Here is a 19,772-nt window from a genome sequence, read left to right as displayed (position 1 = left end):
ATCACATAACTAACGAGGAGGTAGTGAATAGAATAAGGGAGAAGAGGAATTTGTGGAACAACTTGATTACAAGAAGGGATTGGTTGGTAGAACACATACTGAAACATCAAACGGTAACCAATTTAGTACTATAAGGAGGTGGGCAGGTGGGGCGGGGGGTGGGGGAGGGGGGTTGGGGAGAGGGGTGAGGAGTGGGGGCGGGGGGAGGTGCAAAAATCGTAGGAGACCAAGAGATGAATGCAGTAAGACAGATTAGAAAGATGTAGTTTACAGTAGCTACTCAGAGGTGAAGAGGCTTGCACAGGATACACTAACATGGACGCTGCATCAAACAAGTCTTTGGACTGAAGACTACAAAATGATTCAAATGCCTCTGAGCACTACGGGACTTAACTTCTGAGGTCATCAGACCCCTAGAACTTGGAACTACTTAAACCTAACTAACCTAAGGACATCACACACATCCATGCTCGAGGCAGGATTCGAATCTGCGACCGTAGTGGTCGCGCGGTTCCAGACTGTAGCGCCTAGAACTGCTCGGCCACCCCGGCCGGCACTGAACACTACAACAACAACATCTGCAACTCAATGTTTCCACTATATGGTGAGTAGCAATATATCTCTTTCATAATATTAAACTGAAAGACTATAGTATTTTCCATTTTTGTAACTTCCAAACTCTGTCATCCACAATTTTTACTTTCACAAGTTCATTTAAAATTATGTACTCAGAAAAATAATGTTTATTATTAACAATAGGATCTATGCAACCACTATCCAATAACCAATAACTCTATATCTTGTTACCTAACTGAACATTATTACATGCCACTGGGGGCTGTACCTCTCCTACAAAGCTGCTAATGCCGTTTCCACTCTGTTTATAGCCTCTGCTTCCTAAATGACAAACGGCTCTTGAATCCTGCTGCTCATCCTGATGCTCACTATGCTGATCATACTGCCCTGCTCAATGATGTCTGATATGTGGACATGAACCTGTCTTGTTCCTGACTGGCAGCAGTCCCTCTTGAAATGTCCTGGTTTGACAGACCTACAACACAGCTGCTCCTGGCAGCTCATACTGTTTTTCTTTTCAGTGTGAAATACACTGGCTTTTACATCTTCACTTCCATCCTTATCTTTTACCTCAATCATTTGAATTTTACTTTTAACATATTCAACCATCCGATCTTTCAAAAAGTCGATAGAGTCCCCAATATAGCCCAAAGAATCCAGAAAGGTTCTCAACATGTAGTTCAGCTTCTTTTTTTCCCACCACTTTCACACCTCCTAATTTTAATTAATACACAGTCCCCCACAATGAAAATGGAGAACATCCCAATGTCACTATGGTCTTTTAAACTCAGTTTTTCCAAATTCAAAATTTCTCCACACATCTAGTCCATTGCAGTTAGATTTTATTCATTCAAAGTATCCTCATTGCCCATTCTCATTTTAGCTCTTGAAGCCACTGTACAGCATTTCTTCATTTGCCTTCACTATTTCCAATTCCTGCAGTCTTCTCCATCAGACACCACTATCTTAATGTCAGCCATGTCCAATTCCACAAACAACACTTGCTCAAGAACAATCTTCTGTTTAGTTATGAGCAGAGCACTATTTTTCTGAATAACAATCTTTCTTTCTTTCTATTTTTCTTTTTCTTATAAACCATGAAATGCTACCTTAAAATACATCAATCTTTACACTGTGAATGCACTCACAGCACAGAACTGACTGATCATTGTGCTGTAAACAAATACACACTCGTTGTTGAGAACACTCTTGACACTGTCAATGCTCTTGGTATAAATGTATCATGTTTCAACAAGCAGGCAATAAACTATTTAACTGTTATTAAATGTTATCACATTACAGAAGTAGATTTATGATATTTAAAAGGAGATAATCACCTCCCAAAGTTCTCGTTTAATGGGTTGAATATCCTTATCATCTTTTTTGCTTTCGATTATTTTATCAATATCATTAATTACCAAGTTGGTTAAACTGCAGTCACGATGCATTTCCTCTGCTAAAGACTGAAGAATTTTTAAGTCCTCTTCAGTCAAAGGTGGAAGCCTAAAATGTAAAAGAACAAAATATTTGAATCTACAGATTTTGTATCACAAGTGTGAGGAAAAAATGATACTTTTTGAGGTAATCGCCATAATGACTACAACAAACTAATGATTAGTAATTTTATTACATTCTGCCTTTATAGAAGATTATGGATCTTAGATTATGCATAATAAATTGAAGAATGAGGAATACATATGATGGCATCAAGCAGATTCTGATGACGGCAATTTATTAATATTCAGAGGCTGCTACAGTAACCCTTGAACAATAGAGATATTTCTTGAAGGAAGTAATTTTTCTGCGTATTATCTAATTTTTTTAAATAAATACTTTATTTCATGATTTAGGAATTAGCTAATTTTGTCCTCTTTGACATAAGACTACAGCACTTTTTTTCCTGTGATGTGGCATGCTAATGCCCAAAGAGATGAAATCAGCTAAATGTAAAATTATGAGTAAAGTGTTTATTTCTAAATTAAACAACAACCCACACAGAAAATGACACCATTCAAGAAATTCACAGTGGCTGTAATCCCGTACATACAAAACACTAGATAGATATTTGAAGGTACATTTAAAATAAATATATGAGAGCAATATAGTCATCAATAAATTATACCCACTATTATTAGCACAGTACTTACAGTTGAGATCATTGCTTTTTGGATTTGATATAATTATTTGCTGCATAAACAATGGGCTTGATATGATTTTTCACTGTACAAGGCAGACAGTGGAATGACCAGTACTAAGGCCACAGTGTTTCCAAGTTTTATATTACGGTCATTTTAATATTATTTTCATGTTTACATCTACAATATTGCAGATAACTCATTTGAGATAAACAATGACTTTTCTCACAAAAATTCTTTACAGTATTTAAAAGTGTTGATGCTCTGACTCTTATGCCAAAGGTGCACAAATCTGCAATAACAATTAGGTTAACTTTCAGTAGAAATCTTACTCTGCAGGTAACTCTGATAAAGCATCCTTCAGTACACTATTCAAGCAACTGAAGGAGTTCCCAGCTGTGAAAACTGTGTCTTGGCTGGAATTCTGCAGGTTAGCTGCATAGCAATCTTGATAAAGGTCCTGGGGATAGTTTGTGACCTAAATATAAAGAGAGAGAAATCTTACTGTAATGATCTGAAACTGAATGGTCAAGTATACAGAGCAACATTTCTGTACTTATGTTATGTTTCCATAAATTGTTGATGTAATTCAATGATGTAACATTTTCAAGAGTGATAGATTAAGTAATAATTTAAAAGTATTTTCAAGAACAGTAGATTAAGTAATAATTTAAAAGCATTATCACATTCTCTTCTCTCTTTCCCTGTTCATTATGTATGGTGCCCCATGTTAACCAAAGTAAATTTGATCTAAAAAACAGTGTGACTGCAAATAATAAAAAGGGTTAGTTTTGTAAATATTAGCATCCCCCGACTTTGACAGAAATTCTACATTCCATGGAAATTAATTGAGTAATTTAGTTTCTAGTCCATTACAAAGATGATCTTCTAAAGTGTAACACATCTCAGGCTGTCTTTTCCTCTGTAAACACTTATTTCTAAAGGAGTTGTATTCAACAATACTATTTTATTCATAGATCTCTATCATACATTGTTCCCAGAACATATTTATAAATCTACATCTCCAACAACATCTGTCTCTTGAAACGTGTAGTTTAATGTTAGATTAAGAGCAGACATACAAAGCCCCGCTTGTGATATAAAAAATGTTAGCTACTATTGGTACCATCTGACTCCTACTTTATACAAATAAAATATTTGTAGGAGATTTACACATACAAAACATATTTTTTTCCTATTCTTTTCATTACTTCTGTATAATTTTAAGGTACAACAATAACTTGAACCATTATTTCCTTTTAAAAGTTAATATGGGTTTCCAACTCCTGTTAAAACTGGGATAGAGGTCAACCTGGACAGATTCCTTGGAGACATTCTCAAATGTAAAATATTTCCTTGAGATTCAGTTGAGCCACAGTAATAGTCTATAGCTGTCCTACTTGATTGTGCAAGTACTCAGACAGACAGTCTCTGCTCCTGTCATTTAAAATTCTGACATGACATTGGTTTCCCAGAATTCCTGTCTCACATACTGTTTGCAAACTGTTGTTGTTGTTGTTGTGGTCTTCAGTCCTGAGACTGGTTTGATGCAGCTCTCCATGCTACTCTATCCTGTGCAAGATTCTTCATCTCCCAGTACCTACTGCAACCTACATCCTTCTGAATCTGCTTAGTGTAGTCATCTCTTGGTCTCCCTCTACGATTTTTACCCTCGTCGCTGCCCTACAATACTAAATTGGTGATCCCTTGATGCCTCAGAACATGACCTACCAACCGATCCCTTCTTCTATTCAAGTTATGCCACAAACTTCTCTTCTCCCCAATCCTATTCAATACTTCATCATTAGTTATGTGATCTACCCATCTAATCTTCAGCATTCTTCTGTAGCACCAGATTTCAAAAGCTTCTATTCTCTTCTTGTGTAAACTATTTATCGTCCATGTTTCACTTCCATTCATGGCCACACTCCATACAAATACTTTCAGAAATGACTTCCTGACACTTAAATCTATACTCAATGTTAACAAATTTCTCTTCTTCAGAAACACTTTCCTTCTCATTGCCAGTCTACATTTTATATCCTATCTACTTCAACCATCATCAGTTATTTTGCTCCCTAAATAGCAAAACTCCTTTACTACTTTAAGTGTCTCATTTCCTAATGTAATTCCCTCAGCATCACCCAACTTAATTCGACTACAATCCATTATCCTCATTTTGCTTTTGTTGATGTTCATCTTATATCCTCCTTTCAAGACACTATCCATTCCATTCAACTGCTCTTCCAAGTCCTTTGCTGTGTCTGACAGAATTACGATGTCATCGGCGAACCTCAAAGTTTTTATTTCTTCTCCACGGATTTTAATACCTACTCCAATTTTTTTTTTTTTTTGTTTCCTTCACTGCTTGCTCAATATACAAATTGAATAGCATCGGGGAGAGGCTACAACCCTGTCTCACTCCCTTCCCAACCGCTGCTTCCCTTTCATGTCCCTCGACTCGTATAACTGCCATCTGATTTCTATACAAATTGTAAATAGGCTTTCGCTCCCTGTATTTTACCCCTGCCACAGTCAGAATTTGAAAGAGAGTATTCCAGTCAACATTGTCAAACGCTTTCTCTAAGTCTACAAATGCTAGAAACGTAGGTGTGCCCTTCCTTAATCTAGCTTCTAAGATAAGTCGTAGGGTCAGTATTGCCTAACATGTTCCAACATTTCTACAGAATCCAAACTGATCTTCCCCAAGGTCGGCTTCTACTAGTTTTTCCATTTGTCTGTAAAGAATATGCGTTAGTATTTTGCAGTTGTGGCTTATTAAACTGATAGTTCAGTAATTTTCACATCTGTCAGCACCTGCTTTCTTTTGGATTGGAATTATTATATTCTTCTTGAAGTCTGAGGGTATTTTGCCTGTTTCATACATCTTGTTCACCAGATGGTAGAGTTTTGTCAGGACTGGCTCTCCCAAGGTTTCTCAGTAGTTCCAATGGAATGTTGTCTACTCCGGGGGCCTTGTTTTGACTCAGGTCTTTCAGTGCTCTGTCAAACTCTTCACACAGTATCATATCTCTCATTTCATCTACATCCCCTTCCATTTCCATAATATTGTCCTCAAGTACATTGCCCTTGTATAGACCCTCTATATACTCCTTCCACCTTTCTGCTTTCCCTTCTTTGCTTAGAACTGGGTTTCCATCTGAGCTCTTGATGTTCATACAAGTGGTTCTCTTATCTCCAAAGGTCTCTTTAATTTTCCTGTAGGCAGTATCTATCTTACAACTAGTGAGATAAGCCTCTACATCCTTACATTTGTCCTCTAGCCATCCCTGCTTAGCCATTTTGCATTTCCTGTCGATCTCATTTTTGAGACGTCTGTATTCCTTTTTGTCTGCTTCATTTAATGCATTTTTATATTTTCTCCTTTCATCAATTAAATTCAATATTTCTTCTGTTACCCAAGGATTTCTACTAGCCCTTGTCTTTTTACCTACTTGATCCTCTGCTGCCTTCACTACTTCATCCCTCAAAGCTACCCATTCTTCTTCTACTGTATTTCTTTCCCCCATTCCTGTCAATTGCTCCCTTATGGTCTCCCTGAAACTATGTACAACCTCTGGTTCTTTTAGTTTATCCAAGTCCCATCTCCTTGAATTCCCACCTTTTTGCAGTTTCTTCCAAACTGCACACTTTATATTTTCTGGTCTGCTGATACAAAATTATTTTTAAAAAATTGTCCATGACAACATACTGTGGTAGGCCAGAAACTGAATGGATAGAAAGAAAAAGTTGCATCTCTGGACCTGGGGGAAAAAATCCCAGGAGCTGCTTCTTATGGCACTGAAATAAAATTATCTCATTCTTACAAGCCCATTTTTGAATGTATGTCATCTGCGAGTTACACACATTATGTATTCATCCAAATGCACGACAAGCTCACTCATGAATTTCTGCCCTCACTACAGCAAATGAGAGATGTGTAGATATCTGAACTGTAGAATGTGTGCTAAAAGAGCATGGAGCCAAAATAGACACAGGTTTGGTGAACACCAACTATGCTGAAAAGTTCGAGTCTCGGTCGGGCACACAGTTTTAATCTTCCAGGAAGTTTCATATCAGCACACACTCCGCTGCAGAGTGCAAATCTCATTCTGGAAACATCCCCCAGGCTGTGGCTAAGCCATGTCTCCGCTATATCCTTTCTTCCAGGAGCGCTAGTTCTGCAAGGTTCGCAGGAGAGCTTCTGTAAAGTTTGGAAGGTAGGAGACGAGATACTGGCAGAAGTAAAGCTGTGAGTACCGGCCCTGAGTCGTGCTTCGGTAGCTCAGATGGTAGAGCACTTGCCCACAAAGGCAAAGGTCCCGAGTTCGAGTCTCGGTCAGGCACACAGTTTTAATCTGCCAGGAAGTTTCATATCAGCGCACACTCCGCTGCAGAGTGAAAATCTCATTCTCTACCAACTATGCTGTTGTTTGTTTGCTTTTTACTGTTAACTTTTGTGTGGTGGTAGAATGTTGCAATGATTATCATAAGAAATTTATCAGCATAATTTACAAATAATCCTTTAGTTTCCAAAATTTGGTCTACCTCTGAGACATGAACATGGCCTTGTGATAAGTCAGCACTGTAACTGGAATAAAATGTTTTCTTTAACATTCATGAGAAGTTGCGAGGACTGAGCACCCAAATAGTGATCAATAGTGTGCAACTATCGCTACGTGACTAGTTTCTTTGAAATTGTTTTATCTTTGTCATATAGCAAGCATCCAGTTGGTTCTTGGTATATTACTTGTGTTGCACTGTGTGTGTGTGTGCTCTGTGATTTATTCAATAAAACATTGTAATTTTACTCTACAACCACACAAGTGTTATTGAATTATCAATCCACCTGGAATTCCTACAATTATGACCCTCACATGATTGTATTGATAAAATTACTGCAGCCTATATTTGCAGGGAAACTTACTTAACTAAAGGAAAAAGAGCACGTAGTCCGGCATGTATGGTGGATCAATTAATTCATGTAAATGCCTACAAAACTGTGATGGCATTCTGCTGTCCAATTTTTCTGTGTATTTGTTGTTTTGGTTAATCTTCGGAGAAAGGTGGCTTTTGCTGTACCAGATTTTTGGAGGTGGCAGGAGATGATCGAACCACATCAACTATAAGGTAACCATATTCCCCAACACTGCTTATTAGGATGAACAACTTTTGAGTGTCATGCATTAATTATGCTGTGGCTGGATAGGAATATTTCCACAATAGCAAACTACATTCTTAGATGATCTGGTTGAAAAGGAGGTAGTTAACATGGAGATCACAGTCTCACAAGAATTTCATGGAAAACATGTCCATATGGCATTAGTTCAGTTGATCAGAGGACTGCAATGAACGAAATCCCATTAATCAAATGTGGCACAGAAGGAAATTCAGAAATATTCACATTTAACCTAGCTGGCAGGGTTTCTCATGGTTGAAGAAACAGACTTTATTGCATCTTTTTTGATTCATAATGACAAAGAAAATGATGGGGGACATTGCTGTGCAGATGTATAATTGTTCTGTATGACCATCACTATGTGCTGGTAGTGAAAGCTCTTTACTTTCTGATTTCACTGCATACATGATCTCTCTGGCATCATTCAGAACACACCACTAAGAATATCACCATGTCAGTAGAATGGCCTGAGTGTTCATTGCTATGAGCAACTGTCTCTGTGAAGCACTCTCTTGTATATCTCAGATGTCCCTGAAAATTGTTCATTTGCTTGTTTCGGGTCAAACTGCAGGGATTCCAGGTGGGTTGCTATTTGGATTAACACTTGTGTGATCGTGTAGAGCAACTACAGCATTACCGAGCAGATGCGCAAAGTATTCACACAAATAGGATACCAAGAATCAACTGAAGGCTTGTTACACTACAAAGATACAACACAGTTCAAAGATACTAGTCACTCAGAGATAGCTGCAAACAATTGATTGCTATTCGGGTTTGAAGTTCCCATATCTTGTCAGAAAATATACAGCAGAGGAAATGACAGAGATAGTTTCTTGTTACTTTTAGTTTTATCACAACTTTACTAATTTCAGATCTTTTTGTGTATATTTTCCAGAACAGAGACAAAAAATTATGGTAATGTTTCTATTCCATGTCATACCTGTTGTGGTGACGAAATGTCCGGATAGAGAACTGTTCCTCCTCCATGATTGTCAGATGATACAATGCGCTAGAATTATAAAAGAATGGATCAAAAGCACTGTTAGTCTTCTAATTAGGAAACACACATACACATGAACATGTAATATGAATAACACTTTGCAAACATGAAGACATGTGTATTCAACAAAAAAATCACATCTGTTAATGAAATATGATGAAATCATAATTAGATGCTCTTTCTATGTGATTGTAGGAGTACCTATCCAGCACATTAAACAGGAAAATTTCTGTAAAGTTTGGAATGTAAGAGAGAGATGGGCAGTGTCAGAAATGAAGCTATGTAGATGGGTCATGAATAATCCATCAATGGCCCAAAATGTATTGTCTTAGGTGTGAATACCAGTGTGCCATAATTTAAATCTGTCATGAAGTTTCCAAACACTGCACACTTGACTGCAGAGCGAAAGATTCATTCTGAAGTTCTTATTCTGTCAAGGCTGATGAAAGACAAAACTTGTATATTTATGTATTAAATAGATGTGAAAAATTATTTGAAGAAGAACTGCTCACTTAACTGATTGAAAAGTCTCCATTATCAGTGATTTAACACCCACTGCTGAATAAAGCCCTCTTCTTCCAATTATTATGATCTTCAGCAACACATATTGATACTGTTACAGCACAATGCCTACAGGTTTACACTCACCACACACTAGGTCATAATCTCTGTCTTTCCTTATTTTGGAATCTGGCACTGAACTTTCTAGGTCTATCCATTATCCATTTGTCTGGCTACATCTCATGCTTACCTCCATTTAATTTTCATTATAGCCAAAATGACAACTTTCACTTCTGTCTATTCCCTAATCCATTTGTTTGTTTTCCTGACTCTCCCAGTACTCCACAATGTGCAAATTTCTATTTCTCACCAAGCAACCCTCAGATTTTGAATGGTTTTTGGATTCATCCATACCTCAAACCCATAAGTTAAAATTAATAACATACAATTATTGCAAAATGCCCATCTGAGGCACAATGTAAACTATTTAGTTTACCAACTCTAGAACATTTTAACTTTTGTGTTTATTTCTTTTCCAGTTGATACAGCTTTATCTTCAGCTGCAGTAAACACAAAGACTCTTCGAATGTTTCTATAACTTTTTTGGTTTGTTTGTAGATGTTTTTTCTCAGTCTTTTAGTCTGACTATAACTGATTTTGAGGCCTAGTGTCAAACTACTCCACTACTTTCTACTGTTCATTACAGAAGCTTGTCTGTGCTAGTGGCAAACAGACCAATGTCATCATCAAAACAAAAATGGTTCAAGTATGTTCCATTAACATGTATTCGTCTCTCTTTTTTTCCCAGTTAAGTGATTTCCAGATTTTCTCCTTGTCTGTAATCTTGGCAGTGAGGCTTGACTCTTCTTTCAAATATGAAGTTTCCGCCATCCTGATGAAATCAAATGGAAGCTCTAACAATGATGTATAGCTTTTTCAGAACACGGACAAGGGTTAAATAAATATCTTGTTTCTCAAGGGCTGTTATTATAGGGTTTTTTTGTGATAAAGTTAAATCTGTTAGTCCCAAACAAATTGTAATTCATACTCATTGCTCTGTCTTATAATTTTATTTACAACTTGCAAATGGCACATCTCACTTAGCATTTTTTGGCTGCACCGTTCAATGATGCAGCAATCATATTGTGGCCATTTCAGTAGCATCTAACATGGATGTATATGTGGTATAACTCATGAAAATATTTCACTTTTCAACCCTGGACCACAGCACTTCATGTGCCCATTTATTTATGAAATATTTGTGGTTCATTAACAATGGAACTCAAGTCAATGACATGTATAACCAGCCCTAAAGCAGGTGGTATCAAATAGTTGATACAAACTGTTCCATATCTACTGCAGTGCTCCAGCATTGTTTTGAGATGGTGGTAGAAGCTGTGCCAAGCATTATGGCTATACACACAAGGTGGTAATCTCATCATGAGCTTGAATTTCCCTTCAGCTCTCTATAGATGTCCCTGTTCCAGAGATCATTGTCACTGCAGCACATCATGTGTGAATGGAAATTGCATGGTATAATAAACCCATTTCCCAGAGACTGATCATTCTGTCCTGAACCCATTCATGTCTTGATATTGCCATTTGTCATTGATGAGGCATACTGACACTTGATTCCATGTTATCAATCTCTCCTATGGCACTTCCTGTGATTGGGCTTGGTATAATACTGTGCTTTTATGGTTATATAATATTGCTAGGCCTGTGCCGAATCTTAATCAGCACTTCTGGTACATTGTTTTAGATATCCTACAGTTTTACCTTCTGTAATCAACAGCTCATGATATAGTGGACAGGTCACAAAACTGGTTTCAAATAACAAGACTTGCATCAGGCTGGCTGACTAACCACAGATGGAATATCTTGGCCATTAATGGCATAAAATCATGTTATTTCATTTTTATCTTCTGTTGTTCTAGGTGATGCTCAATCAGCAATATCCCTTCTGTTGAATACTTACATACTATCCAAAAACTTAGCCTTTTGAAAATATATTATTGTTTTGAAATTATTTTGTTAAAATATTTTCTCCTGTGGACAATTTGTTTTGTGTTTGGACTGACAATTAAACTGACTGGATGGCAGGTAGTGAGTGGAACAACAGCCTACAGTTGTAAGACAAAACAGATAACATTTTATCATCAGTGGACTGAGGGAGAAGTTTTGCTTTGAAAAACATAAGCTTTTCTTCATGAATATTATCTCTAGCTGACTCAGAAAGATCAAGCAGCACATTCACTTTGCTGCTTAACTTCATTAACAGCTGCCTGCAACCAGCAACAAGAAGATAGATTTTACACAAAAGAAGAAGTAGATGATGATGATAAAGAGAGAAGCTTGCTTCCATTTATTTGAAATTGACAAGCAGAACTGCTGTTAACATGAGACAAAGTAATTTTTGTAGAACACCTCCACCTCTCTCCCAATAACTAAGAGCAGAACTGATTCAAGTTCATTGTCAAGTAAATTTATCACTTTTGTCCTTGAGTCATTCATGGTGCCATACCTAAATAAAATCTTCTCAATTTTCATGCCCTGTTACTCTGTAAAAAATACTTGAGCTTTTGACAGCTGTCTACACTATCATCATCAGGAGTAAAAAACCTTCTGCCCACACACCACACATTAAACATCAGGAGCTCGAGAAGCTGGCCAAGGCTAAACAGCCTCGAGGACAAACAGCCTCGACAAAGGTCTCAAAATACAATTTGAAGAGATGGGAGTTTTTTCCCATCCAATGTCACACTGGGATTCTACTATGAAGAAGTGGCCAAGCTTAGAATATTTAATTATGACAGTGAACTTGCAGTTCTGTATCGACAAACTACACTGTAACTGTAACAAATTATATGAAGATGGACAGCTGGCCCCAAAACTGGATATTTGAAAATAAAGGAAAGTAATCTGCAGACTGAAATTGGACATTTTTGTACAAATAAAGTTCACAGACACTCCATAATAATGAACATGTCTAATTTTGGTTAGATTAAACCACAAATATTTCAGTTGAGACCAGAAGTACACACTAAGCAGGGCATGGGGGCAGGCTCTGAATACTGAATGAAAGCAAAGTTGGATGCTTGACACTAAAAGGAGTGTTAGTTTCAAATGTGGCACCAGACTCTCATGCCACCTGACATCACTCAGTCCAGTGGTGGGCTTAGCTGCAGTGATGAGATGCCTGTTCATTCACCACTACAGCTCTCTTTGGAAGGTTCCAGATGCTGTTATCACACCTATTGAAGTACAACACTCTGTGAGCCTGGCATTCAGTGGATTTTTATTCCTGCTGATGATGGCTTGGGCATTTTATTTGAAGAGCTGTGACTTGACAACAGAGAATATTTCACGCAAGTGGAGCACTTTCTTTCCAGAGGAGGCTATCACTGTATTTGACTACAGACAGTTCAGTCAGTTACTTGTATGCTTATCTTATCATCTGCACACCAGTGTAGTTCACTGAACTCCCATGACAACACTCCTACATTGTACAACTCAAAAACACTCAAACCCTGAACTTTAACCCTTATAATTAATGGTTCATGACTACCACCTTCTCATCAAAATTCAACTTTCCCATACACTTTATCTTTTATTCTTTACAAGAGAACCTACTCTGGGTTTGGAAAAGAAAGAGTTGATGATGGAGTAAAGGTTTGTATCAAGACATACATATGCCAGAGTAGCATGTATTACACACAGGTGTAAAATTACCAAATTTAAGTTCCCCATGAATACCATATGAACATAAATTATTATTCTGTAACTACAATTCTTTTCAGCACTTGATTCCTGTGTAATACTTGATTTATTCTGAAACATAATACACTGAGTGTCTGTATGAGTACTCATTTCAGTCATTACTTTTTCAAAGATGTGTTGTCAATAGTGTTTCACATCCTGTATTATCAATATGGCACTGCTGCCCACCTAAACACTTGACTGATTTCCTGAAGGCTTATTACCTGCAGGATGAACTTATATTTTATACAATTAGAGATTTTTCTGATAAACATGTGTAGTCACCTGAAAATGGGAATTAGCCTCTTTCCAGAAAATTAATGCAGAACCTTGCATAACACCCAAGAAGAATTCAAATTAAATGTTTTATTTTATTAATTTTAATGCTAATGCAGAATTATTTCATATAAACATTTATAAAAAAAAGTGAATGTGTAATCAACTCTGTGTTGTCACTTCATGGCACAGCAAGAATATTTCTCTTTATGTAGGCATCCTGGGGAACATCACTGAACTTCAAAAGGGCTCTTTAAATCAATACACTGTTGATAACAGAAACTGAATCAACGAACCTGAAATCATATTTTGACCAAAACAATCATTCATATTTCCATAAGGCATTCATTGGTGAACTAAAGACAGAAACAAACCATAGGTAGTACCTGTTCATAAAAGTATGGTACAGTCCTGCTGTTTGCTGTTGTACAGACTCTATCTGGTCCACGTGATAGAAGATCTGATTCTTCATTCTCCTCCTTCTCCTTCTGGTCGTCTTTTATTGACAGGTTTTTGATCTGATTGTTTAGATCATTATCTTCATTTAGAGAAATATTACATAATGCTAAAACAAGATTGTTTTCTGTCTCATTTTTTTCACTTTTCTCTTCACTGTTCTTGTCATTCTTTGCTTCCGATGCTTTGGTTCTGCTGACGTTGTTGGTGGTGATTTTGTTGTGGGTGACTGTGGACTTCACGGAACTGCAATGAAAACAAACAGGCATTCTGACATTAGATAAACAGTTCTCCTGATTGTCACTATGTATTTTACATCTGGCTGAGAAGCCTTAATATTATTACTGTTGCAATGTTGCACCACAGAGGTCTATACTGCAACCTCCCAAGTCTCTCCAGCCTTCCTAAATTAACTGAAGAAAATCTTTCTATTTCCTCATCTATGGAAATTTTCCAGAGCTACCACCATCTGACAGCCTATGATCTTTCTTTTTGTTATATCTCTCTTCTTTCCACATTTTTTAATTATTCACTAACCAAACTTAAAACTTTTGTAAGGGACAAGCTATTGCTTATGTTATTGTCTTTTTCAGTGCCACCTAACATATGGGTTGGAAGCTTAAAAAAAATTCCTTGGCAAATAAAGGTTGTTAGAGTCATCTCTGGAGTGAGAAAGCACAAAGACTATCTATATGTCCCTTTATGTGCTTAGTTGTCTGTTGCATACAAAGGAAAACCTGTAGAAGCACAAATAGCAACAGACTATATATATAACCATAGCACATTTCACAGGTAAATGATTAACATCTTGATCACAATATTTAAGAAACAAAAAATTACATGTATATTGGGATACAATTATTTGAAATTCTTCCAATGCAATCACACAGTGCATAATTGAATGCCTCCAGGAACACAGCATAAAGATTTTTTTACACATTTTACACTAGAGAAGATTTTAAAAAGAGATAAACTTTCATTTTCTATTGAAGTTGCTGTGGCCCCAATTTTTACTCCTATTGATACATTTTAATAATTCCTACTTACATCCATTAGGCACAAGACTCTTGCTGACAACACCATTCAATACTGTCACATAGTGCTATTTAGAAATAATTACTACATTATAATTCTATTCTTTAGTATTTTACTTAAGGAATTTATTGACTGTTAATTGATGGCTGCCAAAGATGTACAATAAAACTGCTTGCCAGTATTTCCCATTATTTCTCTTTCATGTGTGACTGACATGATGAGTAACCCTCATCTGTCCATTTTAACTGCTTCAGCAGATTAACATCTTTATGTTTTTGCCTACTTGTATGCAACATTCAGGAGAACCAACTATCAGTAGCATCATTAAGAAGATTGATTGACAAAAAATACAAGCAAGTCTAAACAGTAAGTTTGGCTTGTCAAAACATGATCAATCAGTAGAACACAAAATGAACTAAGGTAACCTGAAAAGTGTTATGTTTGCTTCAGACTGTGTTTCACCATAATTGACATCTTCTTTAACTCACTTGTCATAGTGATATACACGTTTTGAATCCATGTGTCAAATTATGCTGTCAGTCACGGCAACTATATTGAGACAGCCTGTTTGACAGCATTACCATCACAGTATCATGTGCCTGCATGTAAAGCTTTTGGATGCAAAACTGGATGAAAATCAACTGGGGTGAGGTTAAGCAGTAGAGGGATGAGCAAATGTGTTTCAGGCCTAGTCTGTAAAGAGTCGCTGGACTGCACATACAGGAAACTCAACCACGATTCGACCTCACATATTTCAAAATACAGTGCGCAGGAATTCTTGTATTGTTATAATTCAACCACTGATAGACCTATTATATCCCAAAAGCCCCTGTCTAGTTATAGCTACTCTGATGTTAATTTTTTGTGTCAAAGAAGTACTCCCTGGATTTACAGTTCACTTCTGGAGTCTCATGTAACACACATCCCTACAACAAAGTGTTAACTCCCAATATCTGTATGAGAGTTGCACAATTTCAGCAGATATTATAGTCATGGGTTACTATGGTTTTTTTCCATTAAGTCACAGTTTTACATTTCTGAACATTTAAATCAATTTGCCAATCTTTGCACAACTTTGAAATGTTATGAGATCTGACTTAATATTTATGCAGTTTCTTTCAAGCAGTACTTCATTATAGATAACTGCATCATCTGCAACAATTTGCGATTACTATTAATATTGTCCACAAGATCATTAATTTGTGGGACATACACTGATGAAATTGTCATAGTAAATATGTTTCATTCATCTCCATCTCTCTGAGACACTCATGATTTATTCATTACACATTTTACAAATTTGGCAGTGAGTACCAGTACTGATAGATTCTGTGCAATCAGAAATTGTACCATTGAAAGCACTTCACACTCTGAAAGCATTTCAGCTGCTTTGGGTATCAACACACCTATCATTGAGTGTCTGCATTCCTGTCATCCCTAGCAGTGATGTCCTCATTTAAATTTCAAATCAGTAGCAGCTTAAAGTGCAAAAAAGTTACTCCCTTATCTTTTGTATGAATTGATTGAACACTGATGGAATCTCTTCACCATGTATCAGATTTGGATGATTGTGAGAGGTTGAAACTCTGTGTTGTATCGAATCTTCAAATTTGACAAGTGCTCTTGGAAGAACGAGAAAGGCTGAACATTTGCATCAGTATGTAGCATGTTTTCAGGCCTGAGGGGACTAGAGCAAAAGCATACCAAGCACAAAAAATTGAAAATTCTAGGTATAAGACAGTTGAATGCAAAATATCAATAATTCTTCAGAGCAACAGTGAACAAATTAGATAGATCAATATTCTGTCTGTAGGCTGTAGTAATTCCTTGATGCTCCGAGACAACAGCGCCATCTTTCAGAGTAATGGTGGACCAAGTCCGCAGTTTAATATTCAGTGTGCAAGATGCAGTGGTTACTTGAGGCTCTGAGACAATAGCACCTTCTGGCTATGGTGAACCACTTCATGCTGCAAAGCGAATGACAGAAAATCTGGAGGGAAAACATGCAAACAATGAAATTTATGTGGCCAGATTTGATTTGCAGAAGGCTTTGTCTTTCCTTAAACTATCTATGTCTACATCATATGATATAAGAAAACCATACATGTAGTATATGCATGACTGGATCCCCACATATTCGGCCACAATGTTCATGGGCGTGCTCTACAGGCCAGGCATGGACCTTGCTTTACCTTGGGAGGACATTTGTAAGCCAGATGATTCATTAGGCTGAGTACAACAAGCCACCTGCAGCAGCCATAATGTCTGGGGGAGCAAGCCACACTGATACATGGTGTACAGGTTGCAATATACAGCACTGCAGTCAGAGCTCCGGACCTAACATCAGCTGCCTAGAGTCTGCACTTTGGACAACCATGTCTGCCACTGCCACTACCCATCAGACGTTGCTATCTGCTGCCTTCACCAGGATGAGGCACTGGACATGTCAGTTGCTCACGCACCTGGACCTATATCTCAATGGCCCATGAGCTTACAGCTTTATGGTTCACTGCCACTGATCATCCATGGTATTTCCCCTTAATCACCACTTCTGACAATAATGGACTTTGTCATGCTGGGCACCCACTACACATCATCAAGATGGACTTTACACTTTTAGTTAAGTGTGGAATTTTGTCCTCTAAAGCTGTACTGAGTTAACACATGATTGATAAACAAAGAGCTACTATTGCAAGGTTTCAATTCATTCACTACCAGCCACAAAACTCATGCAAGTTTATAACAGTGTGAACACAATTTTGGCACTATCTTTCAATCAACCCACAGCCATCATGTATACATAGGATAGAAGGTAGAAGATCTCCACAAATAGCAAAATGTATAAGAATGCATTTAAAATGTATTCATCAAGCCACAAACATTCTCTTTATTATAGTGTAAGTTCTGGACAGAATCAAAACAGTAAGGTGGCTCTCATCCCAGTAAAAACTAGTCAATGATACAAAATGCAGGTGGAAACAACTGACCACGAATTTTTGGTATTGGGCTATTCATTTTTACTGAATGATGCTGAATTTGGATTAATTGAGAAAGCTGCAAGTAAGATCCAATATATCTATGGCCCAGAGTATTGCTGCAATATTGTAAAATCTGCAAAACACCACAATTTGAAGTCAATGTAATGAAAGGAGAACATTTTACAAAATCATTAGAACAGGCAATTAAAAACAGAAAATAAAATATTGATGGCTATGAGATAAACTAGTTAAAAATTTTATGGATGAAGTATGAAAGAGGCATGCCTTCTACAATGATATTTAAAGGGAGGCTAAGTTATTTGGTTCCTCATGGAGGTAAATTTTATGAATGAAGAAAAGTGGAAATAAACTAAATTCATTAGCCAGTGTCCATTAGGAACAGATTACAGCTTTAAAAGATTCACAGGTCCGTTACAATGCATACTACAAGAATCTTCCATCTGCAGAGATTTCTACAAGAGGAAGATCACAAAATTACCAGCAAGATTTTCAAGAACACTACGATTCAATAAGTCAGGATGAAATGGTATTTGTATGAAGGAGAAGAAAAGAAGAAGAAGAAGCAATTTTAAATGAGCTTGCTTGTAGGCTTACAGTTTGGATAATCAGTTATAAGAAAATTAATTTAACAGAGCAAATTAAAATATGGAAAGGAACAGAGACACAGGTTTAATTATATTTCAAGTCAGAAAGAAAATTTTTCAGTGCACTAGTGAACAACATCCAGTAACCTGAAGAAAAAAAGCTTCTATAGTAATGAAAATATGTCTGTACACTGTATTCCAGATTAGCATTATGTTTAATTTTTAACTGTAAAAAATAATGTTTAATTCTTCATCTGCAATTAAATATAGTATTTCAATTTAATATCAGTTTTTCTCAAAAGAGAAAAATATGGCATAGGTCTCCAAGTACTCTACTGGCTGATACTTGCAAATGACCAACAGTGTCAAAAGCTAGTCTAGAACATAGTTTTAAATTGCCATGGATGGAAAAGTTTAACTTTGTTGCTCAGTGTTACATGACAGAAATTAATTTGATGAAGACTACTCTTAGGAAGAGAACAAGACCATAACAGCAAAAACCTGAAGATATGATATTCAGACATTGTTTGTTAGCACCATTCATTGTATTCTTACAAATGAGAGAAATAATATGTCATGAGTAGGGTCCAAATTTTAATGAAAAGTCATTTTTTCCTGAGCTTTAAGGAGAATTTCACACCAATTTATATGAACCCAGGTATTGTAGCACAGAAAAATGTGTTTTTATTGTCCATATGAAGTCATATTTACATCTTTTTCAGTAACAGGTCATGATTCAGCCAACTTTTGCCAAAAATTCATATATAGGCACCAAGGAATAGTTAATGGTTAAATGGAGGAATGTATGAGTGGTACAGACAGTCGAGGGAGACCAAGACTTGACTACAGTATGTATGTTCAAGAGGAGGTAGGTTGCTGTAGCTATGCGGACAAAGACTAGTGTAGAGCACTGCATCAAACCAACCCCTATACTAAGACCACAGTGATTCAACAGCTCTGAATGGAAATGTTCAAATGGACAATGCCATCATAAACTAGTTACAAAATAGAAATATCTCCGGAAATATGGCTGACCGGTCACACATCAATGCTGTGTGCGACCATGACTTCATCACAATGGACAAAAGACTGTTAATGGCTGGATGCTGGTCATTTACCAGTTTTTAACCAATTGTTTATTTCTATTCAAATGTTTCTTGTATGTAATTTACAAAGGGCTTTCCACACGCTATGCCCATTTGTGGTGTAGAGCATATGTTCACAATGTCCAGTCAGAGACAAGAAATGGCAGGACAGCATGTGCTAGTCAGT

The 19,772-nt window shown here is 36.9% G+C and overlaps 1 protein-coding gene across 7 annotated transcripts in view; it reads right to left on the bottom strand.

Annotated features, from left to right (window-relative positions):
- LOC126284912 (NF-kappa-B inhibitor zeta-like) overlaps positions 1–19,772 on the bottom strand; it is a 269,508-nt gene that overhangs the window by 58,900 nt on the left and 190,836 nt on the right. For 4 of the 7 annotated variants that reach the window (XM_049984175.1, XM_049984178.1, XM_049984174.1 and 1 more), the window contains 4 exons: positions 13,813–14,128; positions 8,831–8,899; positions 3,044–3,189; positions 1,914–2,079 (listed from right to left, as the gene is read on the bottom strand). In XM_049984175.1, coding sequence (XP_049840132.1) covers positions 1,914–2,079; positions 3,044–3,189; positions 8,831–8,899; positions 13,813–14,128 — 697 coding nt within the window. The remainder of the gene's footprint in view (positions 1–1,913; positions 2,080–3,043; positions 3,190–8,830; positions 8,900–13,812; positions 14,129–19,772) is intronic. The other 3 variants (XM_049984177.1, XM_049984180.1, XM_049984176.1) reach the window with 1 other exon arrangement.

This window comes from Schistocerca gregaria, chromosome 8 (genome assembly GCF_023897955.1).
Source record: "Schistocerca gregaria isolate iqSchGreg1 chromosome 8, iqSchGreg1.2, whole genome shotgun sequence".
NCBI lineage: Eukaryota > Metazoa > Arthropoda > Insecta > Orthoptera > Acrididae > Schistocerca > Schistocerca gregaria.
This window is presented reverse-complemented; position numbering and strand designations above follow the sequence as displayed.